General features: G+C 41.7%; 1 protein-coding gene across 2 annotated transcripts in view; it reads left to right on the top strand.

Annotated features, from left to right (window-relative positions):
* Positions 1–21,051, top strand: part of LPAR1 (lysophosphatidic acid receptor 1) — an 84,499-nt gene that overhangs the window by 48,340 nt on the left and 15,108 nt on the right. For both annotated transcript variants that reach the window (XM_083420461.1, XM_083420460.1), the window contains 2 exons: positions 1,698–1,854; positions 8,742–9,489. In XM_083420461.1, the coding sequence (XP_083276587.1) occupies positions 1,795–1,854; positions 8,742–9,489 (808 nt within the window). In that variant the 5' untranslated portion in view covers positions 1,698–1,794. The remainder of the gene's footprint in view (positions 1–1,697; positions 1,855–8,741; positions 9,490–21,051) is intronic.

Raw genomic sequence — 21,051 nt, forward strand, 5'->3', positions numbered from 1 at the left:
TGCAAGCCCTAAATAGTACAGTAGTACAAAGCTTCTGTTCAAGGCTGTCTGGTGGCCTGAACAGGAGCGTTCTGTTGGGGCTTGGGAATACCCTGCAAAAGGTTGTTGCAGGAGCTCACTTTTGCTGAAGAATTTGTCAGCTGTCATGGAATTAAGTTCCATGCATTTGTATCTGCACATTTTGCAGCCGTTACATGAAACCTGTTAGCAATCTTCACTGAAGTTATATGTAGCTCGGTTTCAATAGACTTGGGTAAGTTCTTTAATGCCAGTGGCTATTGAAATTTGCAACTCAGACAATCTCAACTGAAAAATACTTGATTTTCTAAAATCCTTTACTTTGGAAGATTCTTTGTGGAATCTTTAGATACAAACTGCAGTCAAATGATCATTCAGATCGTGGTTTGGAGCACCGAGAAGTGTGTGTGTGTGTGAGAGAGAGAGAGAGAGAGAGAGAGAGAGCGCGTGTGCGCAAGTTGGTTTCATTGCACCCACTGTACAGTGGTACCTCGGGTTAAGTACTTAATTCATTCTGGTGGTCCGTTCTTAACCTGAAACTGTTCTTAACCTGAAGCACCACTTTAGCTAATGGGGCCTCCTGCTGCCGCTACGCCACCGCTGCACGATTTCTGTTCTCATCCTGAAGCAGAGTTCTTAACCCAAGGTACTATTTCTGGGTTAGCGGAGTCTGTAACCTGAAGAGTATGTAACCTGAAGCGTATGTAACCTGAGGTACCACTGTATTTACCATTTTTTACTATCTGAAAAGTGTTGCTGCTGTTGAAGCTTATAAATCATAATGATTGGGAATAATAACATATATAGTTCAGCCCATATATAGAACATATATAGTTCAGCCCCTCTGTAGCTCAAAGAAGCAAAACCCATTTCAATACCCAGGATTTTTCAGTTGGCCAAAACGAAAACACAAACTTTACTTGCATATAAATATCTAAACATTTTCATAAATATGGCTGTGCCAAATATGAGCTGAGGTGCAGTGGCTGCAGCACAAAATAGAAGGGATAGTCTGTATCCTACACTGATGCTGGTACACCCACCACCCAATTCTGCAATATGCTTTGCAATTGCAAATTTGTATACAGAAAGCCTGCAGCTTATGCATATTTAGCTCTATGCACTTAGCAAAAAAAAAAAAAAAGAAAAGAAAAGAAAAAGAGAGAGAGAAAAAAAGAAAAAGAAAAAGGGGGTGTGCGTCCCAGGAGGAAAGGGACTTTGGCAGTCCTGTGTTTTGACTATACGGTATGTGGATTAGGCTTTAGGCACACTCTCCAGAATGTAAACCCAGTGTAAGTTGGGGCATACTGTACTTGGGATCTCAAAACACTTAAGATCCTTTGCAGTTACAGCTTTGTTTAACTGGAGTTTTAGCACATTAAAGGTTTTCTGAAATCTAACTTTAATATGCATCTTGTAAGGATTTCTGAAAACTACGTAGGTTTTCTCCTTGTGTGAAATAATGTATTGCTGTGTATGTTGGATGAAAATGGCTGTTGGAAGTAGCACTTGGTCTTTTTATGCTCAACTTTCTTGTTTTATGTTTGAAAAACTGTATTTCATTTAGTTTTAGGGGTTTTTTGGGGTAAATGATTATTCACACAGGTTTGTCGCCTTAATCCATCTAGTAATTTCTTTTGACTTTTCTAAGGTTCTAAAACGTGTCTTCTGTCTTCTAGGCCCAAATGTCAGCATGATTGAGAACTGACTCAGAACCTCAAGACTTTACTTAAACATCTGATACGTGAAAGGAAGGGGGTTAACAGACCACTAACCATGGCAGACCCTTCGGCCGAAGTTCCCTTTTCTGTGATCACACAACCACAGCTAATTGAGGTAAGCAGAAACAGTTACAAGATTTTTACTAAGCTCCGCTGCTAAATTTTTATGCCTGTGCAATTGTCAAGCTTACATTTCTAAGCTCTTGTGTAAAACAATCATGTACCTTACTAAATGGCGAGAGGTGACAGTTGGTCAGCTGAAAAGGACCCCAAACTGTGACATATTTTAAGCTTTTTCTAGCTACTGCCACTGATAGGGTTTCAGAAGTGTTTTTTTGGGGGGAGGGGGGACTTAACTTAATTCAGCTAACATTTTGCAAATGTAGTATAGGTACAGTAGGAGCATATCTGGTTTTGCAGTGCAGGAGGTACCAATTGGCTAGAAGCCAACACAGATACAGCTTTGCGAAATGTCTATATCCATTCTTAAAAGACAAAATGAGGGAAGCCTTTCTCAGATGATTTTGAAATAAAACATGTATCCAAGACGTTGATAAACTGTCACTGTAAAATGTACAGTTGATAAACTGTAAACTGATAAAGATGTTCGTGAAATTCTGTAATGTGTAGACAGTGCATGTTATTGCTAAGGAGTAGTGTATCCTGAGAAGTAATCCTCTGACAGCATTTTTTCGCTTTTGGTATGCCTGTTATAGAATATGCTTGTCAGCAGAGTAATTGCACTTTATATTCATTCCCGTCAAACCCCACCCCCAAATGATTAACCTTCCAAAGTTACATGAAGATGAATTGTAGTGGCTTAAGATAAGATGGAAAATATGTGAAAAGCAAACAAATTGAAACAACCAGGGCAGCCTCCAAAAGCAATGCTTTATAGAATGCCAAGTTTTTCCCCCTTCATGATGTGGAATAGTTAGCACGTAATGCATATATTGAACACTAAAGCTATAATGAAATTGTGGTCTCCTTGACCTGACCTCAGTGGGTCACTGATAGAAAACCCATTTTTTCCATGGCCTCAGATTTCTGTTTACTTAGTTGTATATGCTATTTACATATATTTTTTTCCTGGAAAGGTTCATCACAGCAAGTAAACCTTAGTTGAATGTCATCTATGTTTGCAAGAGTCTAGTATACTGCCAGGATTTTTTTTTTTTAAGTAAAAAGTTGAGTGGTATGATCATGCCCCCTAAAACCTTCTGTCTCCTGTCCAAAGGAAATATAACTTAATGGGGTCTGGATAATGGCTTTGCTTACTTTTTCTGCCATTCCATGAGTTTCACAAGTTGATTGTTCATTACCATCTGAGTGTTATGGTATTTCATACCGAGGAGTGTATGTCTATAAAAACCAGGCAGCATTGAAAAACCTACTTGCACATCACTTTAAACCATAATTTAAAATAAGTTGTTCCACCCCTGCTCCTGGTGTACCAGAGGAAACAAACTACAATAAGGCCTTCTCATTATTTGTGGTTTGTTTCTCTGAAGTTGAAGAAGAGCAAAATAAACTGGTTAAATGTGATGTGCAAACCTACTCAACTTTGCACTGTTTTAAACATCTCCACTGCACAAGCATTTCAGAACAATCTTGCCTACATTGACTCCCAGTACATTTCCAAGCACAATTCAAAGTGTTGGTGTTGACCTTTAAAGCCGTAAATGGCCTCGGTCCAGTATACCTGAAGGAGCGTCTCCACCTCCACTGTTCTGCCTGGACGCTGAGGCCTTCTGGCGGTTCCCTCTCTGCGAGAAGCAAAGCTACAGGGAACCAGGCAGAGGGCCTTCTTGGTAGTGGCGCCCACCCTGTGGAACGCCCTCCCATCAGATGTCAAAGAGATAAACAACTACCTGACATTTAGAAGACATCTGCAGGCAGCCCTTTTCAGGGAAGTTTTTAATGTGTGGCATTTTAATGTATTTTTAATCTTTGTTGGAAGCCGCCCAGAGTGGCTGGGGAAACTCAGCCAGATTTGTGGGATACAAATAATAAGTTGTTGTTGTTGTGGTTGTTGTTGTTGTTGTTATACCTCCCCCACTTGCTGTTCTGGAGGTTCTTCCGGTTCCCCACCCCCCTACATGCCAGTTGTGTGGGGCATGGACAATTCATGGCATGAATTGCTGTTTGCTGAACAATTCACAGAATAATAGTTATCATGTTTTATTACATAGTTGGAGACTGTGAGTTTGAGAATGCTAAGCACATTTAAAAATCATAGCCTGATTGATTATATAAGGCCAGAATAGACAGTGCGTTGTTGTTTTTCCTGGTTTGAAGCAGCGTGACAGGGCTGTCCCTCCTCTAAGGGAATGAGACCCATGCTTGGCTTTCTGACACCACAGCAGAAAAGGAAGTGTGGTAGGGAGGGAGGGCAAGAGGTGGAGTAACCCAGATGGGCACAGTAGGGTTTCTGCTGATTACATAAATTCTTTGGGAGTGTGTGTTGTGTGGGTCATAACTGTCTTGGCCACCACTATTTTTGTATGCTGCCCCTGGCTTCAGCTTAACACAATGTCAACCCTGATGAAAGAGTGTGCTATGTTATTTGTATAAATGACAGTGATAAAATACTGGAAGTAGCCCTTAGGGAATGTGGCACTTTGAGTTTAGGCTGTTCCCTCACTCTTTCTCAAGAAAAAAGCCATTTGAGGGTTAAGGACAATATGACTTCCTTGTGTATGTTCTATTTCTCTCTTTCTCGCAAGCTATTTTCATTTGGTTGTTCCTTTGTAGTAATTTTACAATGAATAAATAGTAAGGAAGGTCAACACCCTATTTGGTTTTTTCCTGGCAGTCTGTGGAGGTTTGTAATCATAGCTTCCAACAGGGTCTCTTATGGTTTGTAATCATAGCTTCCAAAGAGGTCTCTGACCTCCTTGACACACAGTTGTTTCCACGGACTCCCAGTTGCTAAAAATCCCTTTTTGGTAATGTACACTTTGGACAAGCTCCTCTGTCACACACAACTGTCCAGCTCATATGACTTTCTTTGACAGTTGGCGCATATTATATACTCAGGTTTCAAACTATAATGCAAATAGGAGAAAATAGATAATGGGATTTTCTTGAACTTTTCCTTTCGTCCTTGAAGATAGGAACAATAATATTCTGCTTTCTAAAATACTAGCAAGGAGGTACAAGACAAGATTCAAACACCAAGATGCTGAAACCAGAATTTCCTTCAAAGGCTAATAGTTGGTTTGCTTTTTATAAAACAAGTAAACATAGAATCAAGAAGATGGTATCTTAAAGTGCCTTCTGCTTAGAGTTCAAATCTGTGGCCATATTTTACATAATACTTTAGTTGGAAGAACTGTTTGCTTGCAGTTGTTGACTGCTTTGGAATAGTAGCTGGCTGGATCAATGACTGAAGGATAATGGAATCTTATTTGGTATACAGTTGTTTTCTTAAAATAAATTACAGTTTGAGTATCTTATATTTTATTGACTAGACTGTATTTAGAGTTTGTTTATGTTTTAATTCCTTTCACAAAGAAGAAAAAGTTCCTATCTCACAATTTTCAAGGTTTAAAAATATATTTCTACTGAAATCCAACCTAGCATACCATTTGCTTTGAACCAAAATTTAGGAACAGTAGCAAGTTTTTAAAGCTTATCAGAAGAACAGGGAACCACAATCCAATTTTCTCATACTACAGCTCTTCATTCCTATTTATTTATTTGTTAGGTTATTGTGACTTTTCAGCACTTGAAGTAAGCCAGGCAATATAGGGGACATACAACTCAGTACATATTTGCCAAGGACAGAAGTGTTTGACTCCCAGCCCATTACAGTGCAAATCTTCTTTGTCCTTGCAAAACCAAAAGCGGGGGATATAAATAGTCGAAATGACTGAAAGTGGTATGTTCTGGTAGTTTAAAAATGTCTAAATATAAATATACACAAATTTATTATGCGAATGGAATGAATGAAGAGAACCAGAGGATAACGGAGACAGATAGTTGGCGCAAAAGATAAACAAACATTAAGGGACAGCGTGAGCAGAAGGGAACAGCATGGATTACATAAAATGACATTTTCATGTTGCCTCTGCCCACGGTCTATACAGTGGAAGGTTCACTGTCATGCAGCTGGATAGAGCAAGCAGGCTTGAGAATTTACGTTTTCTGCACCTAAGTAATAGGGTCCCCCCCCTTTAAATACCACCCATAGATAGGTAACACAGCCGAGAGTAGCAAACCCAGTGAATTGCATCCTTTAATCAGGATCTGTTCACATTGTTTCGGAATAAAAATTGTTGCTTATACAGTCATACCTTGGATTTTGAACAAACTGGCTCCTGAATGATGGACGCCCAGAAGTGAGCGTTCTGGTTTCCGAACAATTTTCGGAAGCTTCCAAGGCTTTGGTTTCTGAATGTTTTGGAAGTCAAACGGAACGGATTCCATTCGACTTCCAAGGTACAAATGTAATTAACTTTGAAAAAAGTAGGCAATATTGTGTGCTGGGATATTCTTAGCTGAAGCCTTTCAAATAACTTAGTCTATTACAGAGGCAGTGATAGACTGCATACTCCTGTTGACTTTTCAGCTCCTGTAAGATTTCCACTGAATAGTTTTCAGACTTGCTAGTTCCACATAGTCTTTTAGCTAGAAACTGAAATCCAGGGATGTTCTTAGGTGTAATCCTGCTAGAAGACATCTATTACACGTTGCATTCTCTTAATTACTTACAGCATGCATACATATTGGCCACACTAGAAGGCACAATTACATTACAGACAAAACTAGTTAAGCAGTTGTTCCCTTTTCTTAAAGAAGCCTTAGAACTATAATTCTGCAAGGAATCTTGGAGTTCACTAACTGATAGTAAAGGTAAAGGGACCCCTGACCATTAGGTCCAGTCGTGACCAACTCTGGGGTTGCAGCGCTCATCTCGCTTTATTGGCCAAGGGAGCCGGCGTACAGCTTCTGGGTCATGTGACCAGCATGACTAAGCCACTTCTGGCAAACCAGAGCAGTGCACCTTACCACCAGAGCGGTACCTATTTATCTACTTGCACTGTGACGTGCTTTCGAACTGCTAGGTTGGCAGGAGCAGGGACTAAGCAACGGGAGCTCACTCCGTGGCGGGGATTCAAACCGCTGACCTTCTGATCAGCAAGTCCTAGGCTCTGTGGTTTAACCCACAGCGCCACCCATGTCCCTAGCATGCAACAATTTCATCAAAAGATGTTCCTTAGCTTTGTATGGGACAAGCTACCCCACATAAACTGGAATGATTAAATTGTCAGGACACTTTTTGTTTTCCTCACATTAATTCTGAGGGTGCTATGTAACTGAACTACTTTATTCATTCATTGCTATCCTTTTGTACCATACATGCCGAAGGAGATGTTTGGTTCTTTATCTTTTTTATGTTTCCCCTCCTTTGATTTTGTTGTTGCTTTCCTTGTTTTGTACCTATAGAAAAATACAATAAAACTGTTTATTAATAAAAGTCTTAATGTTTGTAGTAGCGCAGTGATAGTTAACCTAATTACCGTATTTTTCACGCTATAAGACGCACTTTCCCCCTCCTAAAAAGTAAGGGGAAATCTGTGTGCGTCTTATGTAGCGAATGCAGGCAGGAGGCTCTGCTCAGCGCTCCCTTTAAAGAGCTGTGTGGAGCGTGTGTGCAGCTCTTAGGGGCTTTTCCCCAAGGAGGGAGAAGGGCTGCCCTTCTCCCTCCTAGGGGAAAAGCCCCCATGAGCGTGCACTTTAAAGGGAGTGCAGCTCTTGAGGGAGCCTTCATCCCCCAGCCCGGGAGACGCTGCGCACATCTATCCCATAAACCAGAACAGCAAGGGGCTATCCCAGAAACCAGATCCCTCTTGCTGTTCTGGCTTCTGGGATTCAGAATATTTTTTTCTTGTTTTCCTCCTCCAAAAACTAGGTGCATCTTACGGTCTGGTGCGTCTTATAGAGCGAAAAATACGGTAGCTGAATTTTCTCTTCCAGTGGCTTGTAATTCTTACGCAGTCTATTTGACCACTGACTAGACAGCAAGGTGGAAAATCAATTAAGCTCGAAAGGCTTTTATCTGTTACATATATTTTTACCCATAGAGGTAACTTTTGTTCAATACTACACATTACTATTAAAGATGGGCAAGCTCCCTCTCCCTCATGTCAGTTTAGCTCAGAAATGAGTTGAGCTACAGTATTTCCAAAACAAGTCCCAAGCCAACCCAGTCTTGTCATGCCCTGGACTGCCCTTCTCGTTAAGGATAACTGGCCAAGTTTAGTGGCACTGGAAGCAGCAGCACATGAGGAGAGAGAATTAGAGGAATCTATCCCTCCAGGACAAGATTAAAGTCTCTTGGGCATGTGAGCTACATCTCCTGCAGCTTCTCCCAAGGTCCATCTAGTCCACCAGGTCTTTGGTCCTGGCACATAGTTACGTGGCGCAAACCTCCCCACATCTCTCTCCCCTTGCCCCACCACTTCTTTCACCTCTCAGCAGCCTGGTAAGTTATCTTTAAAGTGGAGGGTGGAGGGTGGATTGGAAATTGCATGGACTGGTGTGGAGGGTAGGCGTGAAATTGGGAATTCTTCTCTGGCTCAGATTATAACTTGGGGCTTGGGAATGTGTTGAGTTTTTCCCCTTTTTCTTTTTTGGAGGCAAGGCATTGTTTCCAGACCTGAGCCCAGATAGCTTCACCAGCATCCCTATTCAATGCATATACTTCTTGTGGAAATATATTAATAGTATCTAGAACAAAATTGGTAAATTTGAAATGGATACCAGTGACTACAGATCTGACATATACTATACCACCTGTTAAATTAGACAGATTCAGCTCCACCAACATGTCATTTTCCATACGTTCTTTTTTTATATATAACCATAGTTTTAAAGCTTTTGTTTTGTTGTTTTGTTCTTTGATTTTGATTGCCTGTTCTAGTGGTCTTTATTTTTCTGGCACAGCAGTACTTCCATAGCCTAACTTCTAATTCTGCTCTGTCTTCTTCTTTTCAGTCTACAGTGATGAGCGAACCCCAGTGCTACTACAACGAAACCATTGCCTTCTTTTACAACAGAAGTGGGAAGTACCTAGCCACTGAATGGAACACTGTGAGCAAGCTTGTGATGGGCCTCGGGATTACAGTATGTGTCTTCATCATGCTAGCCAACCTCTTAGTTATGGTGGCCATCTACGTCAACAGGCGTTTTCACTTTCCTATTTATTACCTAATGGCTAACTTAGCTGCTGCGGACTTCTTTGCAGGGCTGGCATATTTTTACCTAATGTTTAACACAGGACCCAACACTAGAAGACTGACTGTAAGCACCTGGCTCCTTCGCCAGGGTCTCATTGACACTAGCCTGACAGCCTCTGTTGCCAACTTGCTGGCTATCGCCATTGAGAGGCACATCACAGTGTTCCGCATGCAGCTACATACCCGGATGAGTAATCGGCGCGTGGTGGTGGTAATTGTTGTCATCTGGACTATGGCTATTGTCATGGGTGCCATACCAAGCGTGGGCTGGAATTGCATCTGTGACCTCGCCCACTGTTCCAACATGGCACCACTCTATAGTGACTCTTACTTGGTCTTCTGGGCTATTTTCAACCTGGTCACCTTTGTAGTCATGGTGGTCTTGTATGCTCATATCTTTGGGTACGTGCGCCAGAGGACTATGAGAATGTCTAGGCACAGTTCTGGACCACGTAGGAATCGGGATACCATGATGAGTCTTCTGAAGACTGTGGTCATTGTGCTTGGTGAGTACATTTGCCAGATTTTCTTTTCTCACAGCCTTCCCAATGGGGCACCATTCAATCCTTGCTGGGAAGATGGAGGACTCATTCCCCGTCAGTACTCTTGTTGTGTTGCATTTCAAGAAAATGCTGAGTGCTAAAAGTATTTCGTGATGTAAAATACACATTTCAGTTGTGCCTTGTTCTGTGACTGTTTACTCCTAAGTCTTCCAAGTCATAGACTGCTGGGATGAATTACTTGCTCAGTTTGCATTCCTATTTTTATAAGATCACTTTCACCAACACTTAACACCAGCATTCTAAATTGTACAAGTTACAGAGTTAACTTCCCCCTGTCCTGCACCCCATCTGTATCCAGCATTTATCATGCAGGTGGAAGTGCCGCTGCAGTCTTGGAAGGCCTTCCACATGAGCTCCAGCTATTGATGCTACTAAAGTACGGTGGTACCTTGGGTTACAGACGTTTCAGGTTACAGACGCTTCAGGTTACAGACTCCACTAACCCAGAAATAGTACCTTGGGTTAAGAACTTTGCTTCAGGATGAGAACAGAAATCGTGCTCTGGCGGCGTGGTGGCAGTGGGAGGCCCCCATTAGCTAAAGTGGTACATCAGGTTAAGAACAGTTTCAGGTTAAGAACGGACCTCCAGAACGAATTAAGTTCTTAACCCGAGGTACCACTGTACTGTGGAAAGGAGGCTCACTGCATTGGCTTCCTCCTTGCTCATTGGAAGGGACACTTAACTTTTAAGGCATAAGAAAGGCCCTTCCATGTTTAATAATAATAATAATAGTTTATTATTTTTACTCCACCCATCTAGCTGGATTTTCCCAGCCACTCTGGGCGGCTTCCAACAAAATATTAAAAAACAATAGTCTGTTAAACATTAAAAGCTTCCCTAAATAGGGCTGCCTTCAGATGTCTTCTAAAAGTCTGGTAGTTGTTTTTCTCTTTGACATCTGGTGGGAGGAGGGCATTCCACAGGGCGGGTGCCACTACCGAGAAGGCCCTCTGCCTGGTTCCCTGTAACTTGGCTTCTCGCAGCGAGGGAACCGCCAGAAGGCCCTCGGCACTGGTATGGTATACAACAAAATAACTATCAGAAGATATTATATTGGGGTCTTTTTGTTTGATAGTTAATGCCTAGCATGTGCAGTTTAGCATGTCTTGGCGCCAGATGGTTTGCTGGCTATTATTCAGCATCCTTTTATTCTGTTGATTCAGTATGAAGATAACTACATTCTGAAAGCTGGAAGTACATTCAGGCAGTTAATAGGAGTGAAATGCTCATTTTCCCCTGCTGAAAATATAACAAAGGCTTTACATGTTAATGTTAGTCATACCCGACTAAGCCTCACTAAGTAACAGTGATGATTCTTACATTGTTTTGATAGTAATTGTTAGGACCGGAGCCAGCACGTGCTGTGGCTTTCAAGATATTTAAACACACACATAGCTCTCAGCAGCATCAGCCCTCATTTTACAGTCTCTCTCCAGTGTTTACATGCACAGGGATGTGAATTTAATCATGGTCCATTATCCTTTACTAATTATTGTCTGTGGGACTGAGATGTACTTCTGTTTACGAAGCTGTTAACAATAACTTTGCTAGCTATAGAAAAGAAGATTATCCCTCTTTCCCCCTTAACATATCTGCAAGCAATATTGTAAGAAATACAGGAAACTTAGGCAGCTGTTTGAACGTGTTATGCTAAAAATCTTGGAAGTTAAAACCAAAGAAGAGGATTTTCAGGAAGTGGTGTTTGACTATGAGTGAAAACTAATTTCAAGGAGAGATGCTAAGTTGACTTTGCCTTTGGCATAGAAAGACAGGACATAAATATCAACACAACTGGGGAAAAATTAATTCCACTTATTAAGGTGTAAGGCCTGTTAATTTGAGTTGGATTAATTTCTGAGTAAACAAGTTCAGGATTGTGCTGCACAATGGTACTTACTTCTAAGCAGTAGCGGATGGCATGGTGCAGCCACAACACTCACCTGACCCCTCATCAGTTGCAAATACGGGTGACATGTTTAAACAGTGTGTGGCGCTGTGGGTTAAACCACAGAGACTAGGAATTGCTGATCAGAAGGCCGGCAGTTCGAATCCCCGCGACGGGGTGAGCTCCCATTGCTCGGTCCCTGCTCCTGCCAACCTAGCAGTTTGAAAGCACGTCAAAGTGCAAGTAGATAAATAGGTACCGCTCTGGCGGGAAGGTAAACGGCGTTTCCGTGCGCTGCTCTGCTTCACCAGAAGCGGCTTAGTCATGCTGGCCACATGACCCAGAAGCTGTACGCCGGCTCCCTCGGCCAATAAAGCAAGATGAGTGCCGCAGCCCCAGAGTCGGTCATGACTGGACCTAATGGTCAGGGGTCCCTTTACCTTTTACACAAACACCAGGGGATGCCAAGTGCAAATGTTGTTTTGATGGCTTACAAGAAGAGGTTGCCTGGTTTTTCAGAGGTGATAATTACTTTTAAATATATAAGATAAAAACATTACTGTATTGGCCCAAATATAAGCCGTACCCGCAAATAAGTCGCAACTTTTAAATTGAAGGGGGGCTGCTTCCTTCCTCCTTCTTTCCAATGGCTTAGGGAAAGCTTGGGAGCGGTGGGCAAACTGTGAGCCATTGCCCCGCTGTCCCAGGCTGCTCTCTGGGGCGGGGCAGCCTCGCCGCTTTGCCGGTGGCGTAAGATCGCGAATATAAGCCGCTCTTTAACTTTTCACTGTTGGAATTTGGAGGAAAAGTATGGCTTATATTCAGGCCAGTACGGTAGTTTTCTTTAATACGGAGAAGAAAGAAATGTGTTTGATGGTTTCCTGAGACCATCTTTTTAGAAGTCTACGAAAACTCAAGCAATTTTATAATTAAAAACTTGTAAACACTTCCACAGAGTTCTGAACACATTGAGAATAAATAGCTACTGAGGTCTGTCACATCATATCTGAATATAGCACTGTTTATTATTAGGTTTATATTCCTCCAAGAAACTCAAGGTGCTGTATGTGGTTTCCCCATTTTATCCTCACAGTCCTGTGAGATAGGTTAGACCAGGGGTCAGCAAACGTCTTCAGCAGGGGACCGGTCCACTGCCCCTCAGACCTGGGGGGGGGGGGGGGCTGGACTATATTTTTTGTGGGGGGGGGGAAATGAACTAATTCCTATGCCACACAAATAACCCAGAGGTGCATTTTAAATAAAAGGACACATTCTATTCATGTAAAAACACACAGATTCCCGGACCATCTGTGGACCGGATTTAGAAGGCGATTGGGCCAGATCCTGCCCCCAGGCCTTAGTTTGCCTACTCATGGGTTAGACTGAGAGACTATGACTAGCCCTGTGAGTTTTATGGCTGTGTGGGAATTTTAACTAGGCTTCCTCAGTCCTAGTCTGAAACTGGACTCGAAGCACCACATTGTACTGGCTACCCAGTATCTGCCCGTCAACCCAAAGCTGTAGTTTTTGTTCAGACAATTAACAAATTTGAACAGTACCCCAAGTATACATTATTTTTAGTGTGAGAAGCATGGCTGTGTGGTGTTCATCACCAGTTTACTAGGCTTCAGAGAAGTGGGAGCATAATACTTTCTGTTTGGACTTTCAGATTTAGACTTCCATAACTTATCAAGCACTTGGGTTCTTCCAAACTGAAATGTCTTAATGGAGTTCCCGAGTAGAAGGTCAACCTGCCAATTATCCCTCATTTTTAAAGAGCTGCCATCATTGAAAGAGCAAACGAGTGGAAAATTCTGCATTCTACCTCAGGCATTTCTTTCTGTACAGCATGAATGGCAATGTTAGCAATCTGACTCTGCCAAGACTGTATTTCCTAGTCTTGGAAAAGCTAAATAGGCCTAATATATGCTCTCAGACATGCGTGTGGAAAAGATTACTGAATGTTTATCCGCATGTTGCATGGATTTTTCCAAATAAACTTTTGGCTTTATGCATCAGTAAACCTTGTATACAATACTGTGTGGAGAGAGAGAGAGAGAAGTATTCTGGCTTCTCCATTGTCCTAGCACCTGGTTGTTACATCTGTTATCTGAGACAAAATGAAGGCTCTTGCTGCGAAGAAGGGGGAAAATAAATATTTGTGTTCTTTTAAAGGAAAAGTCCCTGCAGCTAGCTTTTAAACAAAGTTTGAGCTGCCTTAACTCTTTTTATATTGGGAGAATTAGGTACACACCAAATCAGATTACTGGATAAATGGCATTTTAATGTCTGTTGCATGAATGTGTGGCAAAGAATGCCCTAGAGTCGTGGCCTGCATGTGACAGAATGAAGACGTCTGTGAGTTCTCCCTTCACACAGCTAGGAACGTAATCGGGAGATGCTGCAAGTCATTCAGCCATCGCAATAGTTTTTGGATATTGAAAGAGGAGGCATCCTAACGACAATCGAAATACCTGGTACCTCGGGTTACATACGCTTCAGGTTACATATGCTTCAGGTTACAGACTCCGCTAACCCAGAAATAGTGCTTCAGGTTAAGAACTTTGCTTCAGGACGAGAACAGAATTCGTGCTCCGGCGGCACGGCAGCAGCAGGAGGCCCCATTAGCTAAAGTGGTGCTTCAGGTTAAGAACAGTTTCAGCTTAAGAACGGACCTCCGGAACGAATTAAGTTCTTAACCTGAGTTACCACTGTATGATCTTCACTTGCATGTATAGAATATGGCGGCTCTTCAAAAAGGAAGCAGCGCTCATGTCATGGAGATGTGCTTTTGTGCAATGAGTTTAAGATCAGAGGTTAAGTGCTTTCGTTTTTGAAGAGCCTGTGAATCCATTTAAACCCACATTGCATACAGGCAACTTCTCTTTCTTTCTCTCTGAAGTAATTCCCTTTTTAGTATAGTTGGGGGGGTGGGGCTCGGATCTTTCCAATGAACAGAAAAGCGTTTTCATCCATCCCCTCTGTACTCACAGAAGGGCCAAACAAGAGAATCTTGTTTATCTGCCCAGTAAATGCCTAACATTGTGCCTGCCATCTCTTTTACAGCCTTGCTTTGCTCCAATAGGATGGTTTCCCTTCTCCAGATGGGGGGGAAATCTGCTCCTGGTAGCATGAGTGATGTGGGATCCAATCGAGTTTCACAAGAGGGTTCATTGTTTTGACTTATGACTAAGATGACTTGAACCTCTGGCTGGAGCAGTCGGGAGCTGGCACACTGCATCATCCCACAGAATTGCTGAAATGTTTAATCTTGGGGCAAAGTCAAAACAGAAGAGATGCCCCCTCCCCCATTCATGCTCTTTTTGTGTCTCCCCCCGCCCCCCCGAGTAAAATATTTTAAACAGAAGGAAATGATTTCATAGTTTGAGCTCTTTTCTCTTTTTAACAAGGCTGCTTTTGAAATAGCTAAAGTAATGGAGAACATAAAACTCCTTCTCCATAGCATGCCTCTTTGCTCTGGGGCTTACATAGAAATTGATTTATATAGCATACATAGGCATGAAAATGGACCCTGGTCAGGCACTGATTCCAAGCCTAACAAAAAAGTTTTAAATTTGAAATGTGCTTTAGAAAAGGGAGCTTACGGGAACATGGTTGGTGCAGTATATTTGTGCTTCAAGCAAATTGAAATACTAGGCATCCTTTCCTGGATCCAAGGCCCTCTGAGTAAATTTGTCCAGGATTCAGGTGTTAAAAGACTATATTTTTTTTTTTTAGTTTTATGGAATTTCCAAGACAAATAAAAATGCACTCAGTACATTCGCTAGGCAGCCCAGGAGCCACACAGCTCTGTCTCATGGCCCTAACAGGGCATGGAGGAAATTTGCAGTGGACTGGCCACATCACACATTACAAAAACTTTGGAACAGTTGTCACTGGGAGGGCATTTTCTGAGGCACCCCTATAACAAATATTTTCACCTGGTTTGCACATAGTACTAAACCATGGCTGAGCATTATGTGCCAACCATGCCCACATACTTGTGGTTGTTTAGTCGTTTAGTCGTGTCCGACTCTTCGTGACCCCATGAACCAGAACACACCAGGCACACCTGTCTTCCACTGCCTCCTGCAGTTTGGTCAAACTCATGCTGGTAGCTTCAAGAACACTGTCCAACCATCTCATCCTCTGTCATCCCCTTCTCCTTGTGCCCTCCATCTTTCCCAACATCAGGGTTTTTTTCCAGGGAGTATTCTCTTCTCATGAGGTGGCCAAAATATTGGAGCCTCAGCTTCACGATCTGTCCTTCCAGTGAGCACTCAGGGCTGATTTCCTTCAGAATGGATAGGTTTGATCTTCTTGCAGTCCATGGGACTCTCAGGAGTCTTCTCCAGCACCATAATTCAAAAGTATAAATTCTTCAGCGATCAGACTTCTTTATGGTCCAGCTTTCACTTCCCACATACTTAACTTTGTAATAAATCTAGATGCCAACTTTGCTGCCACATACACCCAGACAACATCATTATTGGCCCCAGTAACATGAAACATACCATCTCAGGCCTATTGAAGTGTTCATCTTCCAACATTATATATGCTATCAAAATGCCAACTGTGCCCTTCAGCTCTCTATACTGGACAAACAAGACAGACCTTATGCCAAAGAATAAATGGACATAAATCTGACATCAGGAATCATAAAACAGAAAAACCAATAGGAGAACACTTCAGTCTCCCAGGACATTCTATACAAGATCTTAACGCAGCTGTCTTATTGCAAAAGAATTTTAGAAATACACTTGAAAGAGAAGTTGCTGAATTACAACTCATTACCAAACTAAAAACTATGGAGAGACCTGGTCTGAATAGAGAGATTGGATTCATGTCCCATTATACATGCTAAAGCTAATTTTGATCATCTATCTCTTTAAAAATCCCTTGCCCTTCCCTGTGGAGCCAACTGCCATCATTAACAGTCATCAACAGTTATAAGGTTATAGTGACCTCTGCGTCAGAGTATCTGAACAAGAAAGCTCATACCGAGAAAGTTTATACTTAATTGGTCTTTAAGGTGCTACCGGAACATCTTTCAATAATTTTTAAAAAATCTTTCATCATTGTTATTTATTATGACAGACCAACACAGCTACGTACCTTTGGTTTGTCTACTGCCAATAAACCAAGATCTGAAGCCATAGCTTCTTGTTGCCTTACAAACTGTGGTTTGTTTTAAGTATGGCTTGGCATTATGCTTGATCAAACCCATCCACATTTCTTTAACTATAGTTTGTTTGACCACCACACCCCAGAAGTTCGCGAAACTATAAGGTGTGAGAGCAGCTGGAAGGCAGATCAAGCTGTGAAGAGACAGGCTATGGTTTGTTTGATCATCTGGAGGCTAGCCTGTGGTTTGTTAAACAACCATGGCTTAATGTTATGTGAAAACTAGGCCATTTAATAAATGTCCCCTGACTTATCACTAGTCCAGCATTCTCTTTCCCAGAGTAGCTAACCAGCTACCTATGGAGAGCCCAAAAGCAAGGCATATCAGCAATAGCCATCACTCATATTGTTGTCTCCCAACAGCTTGTATTTGAGGCAAGCTGCCTCTGATCCTTCTAACTATTGATAGCCTTCTCCTACTTTACTTTGCATGAGCAAGTGTTGTAAACAAAAAATTGCCCTTTTCCCTTATGGGAGCCAAGAGCCCATATAGAGGCCTTACATAGGTTCCCTATTGGTAGGAGAAAATAGCAGAGGCCAACCAGAGAATATTGAGAAGCAAAGCAGCTAGTAAGCTTGATCTTTATTGATCTGTTGCAACAGGGTGCTCCCCTCACCCGCAGGAGAGGAGGAGGGACCCAGAAAAATGGCATGCAAGGCCTTATAAAGACTTTTGAAATTCCCATCCTGTAGATGAAGACCACCCCCAGAAACATCATACATACATCACAGAAGATGCAGTCTTAAAACAGAAATTTGAATGTTGTTTTTCTCCTGTTGTTGTTTATCTCCTGTCTGGCAGGTTACTTGATTGGATTGCCTGGGGAGCGAGCCTGGCCATTCTTTTGTAGTGATAAATACTTATTTCCTGGGCCAGGTCACAGGCTCACACCCTATTCATATCTTAAATGTGTCCTTAAGACAGGATTTGTGAGGAAAGAGACAATGGGGAGGTTTCCCACTTTGACCTTGCAGAGAAAACATTTGGTCAGTTTAGGAATCAAAATGGTTCCAGGTTGGCCTTCCTGTGCTGATCTATGTATGTGCTTGGTTGGTACACTTATGAGCATCACCATATATCTAAGACCATAATATTCTTATCACACAAGTCACCACCACATCCTGTGGTACTGAATTCTGTAGTTTCACTGCATGCTGCCTTTTGTCTGTCTTGAATCTCATCACTCTTCAGCTCCAGTGGATGATCTGAGGTTCAGTACTGCAAGAAAGGGAGAGGGAATCTCTGTCTACATGCTTCACACCATAAATAATTGTACACAGCGACTTAAATTATGAGATGAATACTGAGTCAATTGCAATAATGCGCCACATGAATAAATTTTGTACAGACTTATATATGTGCACATTGGCTAGACAGGGACCACTGTCTTTAATAAAAGATTCACCTTATTGAATTTGGCTCCCAAGAGGACCTCTGACACAGCAGCGTTGGTGTTCCTAGAGATTTTGGAAGATAACTGGGTTTTGTAAGGGTTTTTGAATGGCCAATGGAGCAGATCATTGTTTGCACAGCTGCAGTGAAAGAATGCCTGTTAAGAGTGGGTATTCCAAGTACTTTGAAGTGTGTGAGTGAGAGAGAAAGGAGGGTGGTTTTTTCCTTTGCACAATAGCTTCGTTTTATACCCACATGTTCTGTTAAAAAGCATGTATCCTAGTCTCCTCATATATTTTATACTACCTGTTTTCATTGCTGCCTGATCATCATTATTGTTAACAATAATTTACCTAATAGTTTAGTATGAAATCACTTGTGAAACTGAAAGCAAAGTAGGCTGGTCAAACAAAGAACCTTAATGAAAGATTGATTAGTCAAAATGCCACCCAACAGAACAGCTGGTTTTCTCCAGTATTTACAAGTAAAGCATATGTTAAATAACTTAAAAAGAAGATACAGGTTAGTAATAAATTACACAATTTTTGAACTGTTAATTACAAAAGTAAATCAGTTGCCAGGAACTTTAGCACAAATTTGTAAAATCATTGCAGAATCAGAAATGCTAAGTAACCATTACCAGGCAAAATGGAAGGCAGACATTCTAAGAATAATACCAGTAGAAAAATAGATATGGAAATATATTCCATGATTTACCTTCTGTAAGAATCTTCAGGATTTTTCTTAGTAAAACCATCACTCAGTGGGATTTAATACCAGCCAGACTGAATAGAATTTATCCAACTTGGACTGATCATTGTTGGAGATGTAAAGCGTCCAGTACAGATCTATTTCATGTGTTATGGGAATGTCCCATAATTAAGACCTTTTGGCAAGCTGTTTTACAAGAAATAAGAAGTATCCTTGGTTATGGGATCAAGTTAGGATTTTGTTTGGTTATTTTAGAGCTACTACATCAGAGGAAGATTTTGAAAGGGTAGCCTTATTTATTAATGTCAACTAGAATGCTACATTTTGTCAAAACGTGGGAAAAAACCTAAACCATCTAGACACTTGGATTTCTAAGGTATGGGAAATTGTCTATATATGGTCAAGCTGACAGGCACAATTAGAGAAAAAGTAGGCAAAATGAATGACAATATTTGTAGAAAAAATGGAGTTTGGTTATCATTTGTTGGAACAATGAAGTACAAGATCAAGTTAATCCATATCTGTTGTTACTAGGAGAAATATTATAAAGAATTGCTCATTTTAAAATGTGATGAGTGCTAATGTTGATATTTGTAAAGGGAAAAAACAATTAAAAGAAGGTACAGGGACGCGGGTGGCACTTTGGTCTAAACAACAGAGCCTTGGGCTTGCCGATCAGAAGGTCAATGCTTAGAATCCCTGCGACAGGGTGAGCTCCTGTTGTTCAGTCCCAGCTCCTGCCCACCTAGCAGTTCAAAAGCACGTCAAAATGCAAGTAGATAGATAGGTACCGCTCTGGCGGGAAGGTAAATGGCATTTCCATGCGCTGCTCTGGTTCACCATAAGCAGCTTAGTCATGCTGGCCACATGACCCGGAAGCTGTCTGCGGACAAACGCCAGCTTCCTCGGCCTATAGAGCGAGATGAGTGCCGCAACCCCAGAGTCGTCCGCAACTAGACCTAATGGTCAGGGGTACCTTTAGCTTTACAGGAGATTTACAATATTAATTAATTCAATGCAAAGCTATAGAAAATTACTTTTTTGGCCCAAAGTATAGTACAAGCACCTTTATTCCTGACAAGCTACAAGTTAAGGTGTTGAATATGGTGCAGGTACACCTTCATTATTGCATTCCTCCACAAAAAGAAAGCTTTGTTTTCGATGACCCAGTAATTCCAGCAGTGCAACACATCAGCTGAGGGCGATTCCAATAGGAAAGAGTTTAACAAGGCACGCTGGAGTTTTGACCATTTCCCACTTCCAACCTCTCTCCGCAAGCAAGAACCCTTTGCTGTCATTGCAGATTGAAGCTGACATTTCACCATGCAGGCCTTACTATCTGTTTGCTGTACAGCTCAAGGAAATGCTACGTTTTCATAGCTTCAATGAGGATTAGTGACATAAGTGGAAGGTGGTTATTTTCAGTAAAGTATCTATATGAGGTCATGGAAACCTGTTCAGTGAATTGCTCTTTATATATAAAAAAGGGAGGAATTTCAAGAGGTGCTGCTGCAACTGAGTGGAAAGCACTACAGCAGCTTTAAGTTTGGATGTCTGTTCCTGTTTTGTCAACCCTTCCTGATTATTGATGGCAACGGCCATAGAATTGTGAAGTTGGAAGGGATCCTGAGGGTTATCTAGTCCAACCCCCTGCAATGTAGGAATCTCAACTAAAGCATCCATGACAGATCCAACATCTGCCTGAAACCTCCAGTGAAAGAGTCCACCACTTTCTGAGGGAATCTGTTCCACTGTCAAACAGCTCTTACTTTCACAAAGGTCCTCCTGGAATAGCATTAGCCTTTTTTGCTGCTACAACACTCCACTGACTCACGTTAAGCTTGTGGTCTATCAAGACCCCTAGATCCTTCTTACATGTATCCCTAGCGTGCCAGGTGTCCTCCTATCTTCTGTTTCTGCAGCTGGTTATTCCTGCCTAAGTGTAGAACCTTATATTTGTCCATATTGAAATACATTTGGTTTGTTTTGGTCCAGTTCCCCAATCAGTTAAGGCCACCATGAATTCCAATTCTGTCATCTGTCATCTCAGTTTGGTGTCATCTGTAAATTGGATGAGCACCCCCTCAATTCCTTGATCCAAGTCATTTTCAAAGACGTTGGACAGCAACGGGCCCAGGATAGATCCCTGTGGCACCCCACTTACGAATTGTGAATATGTCAGAACTGATTGAGTTCCTGCTTACGTTTTCCCCTCCGCCTTCAACTCTTTATTTACTTTAAATTTTAAAAAGGTGGTATATTGCTAAAGTGAATATTTGACTGGAGTGAGGGAAGGTTAGGTCATGACATGAGCGTTATGTGTTATCTGGC

This window comes from Podarcis tiliguerta (assembly GCF_965153285.1).
Source record: "Podarcis tiliguerta genome assembly, chromosome: 17".
In the NCBI taxonomy this organism is placed as follows: domain Eukaryota; kingdom Metazoa; phylum Chordata; class Lepidosauria; order Squamata; family Lacertidae; genus Podarcis; species Podarcis tiliguerta.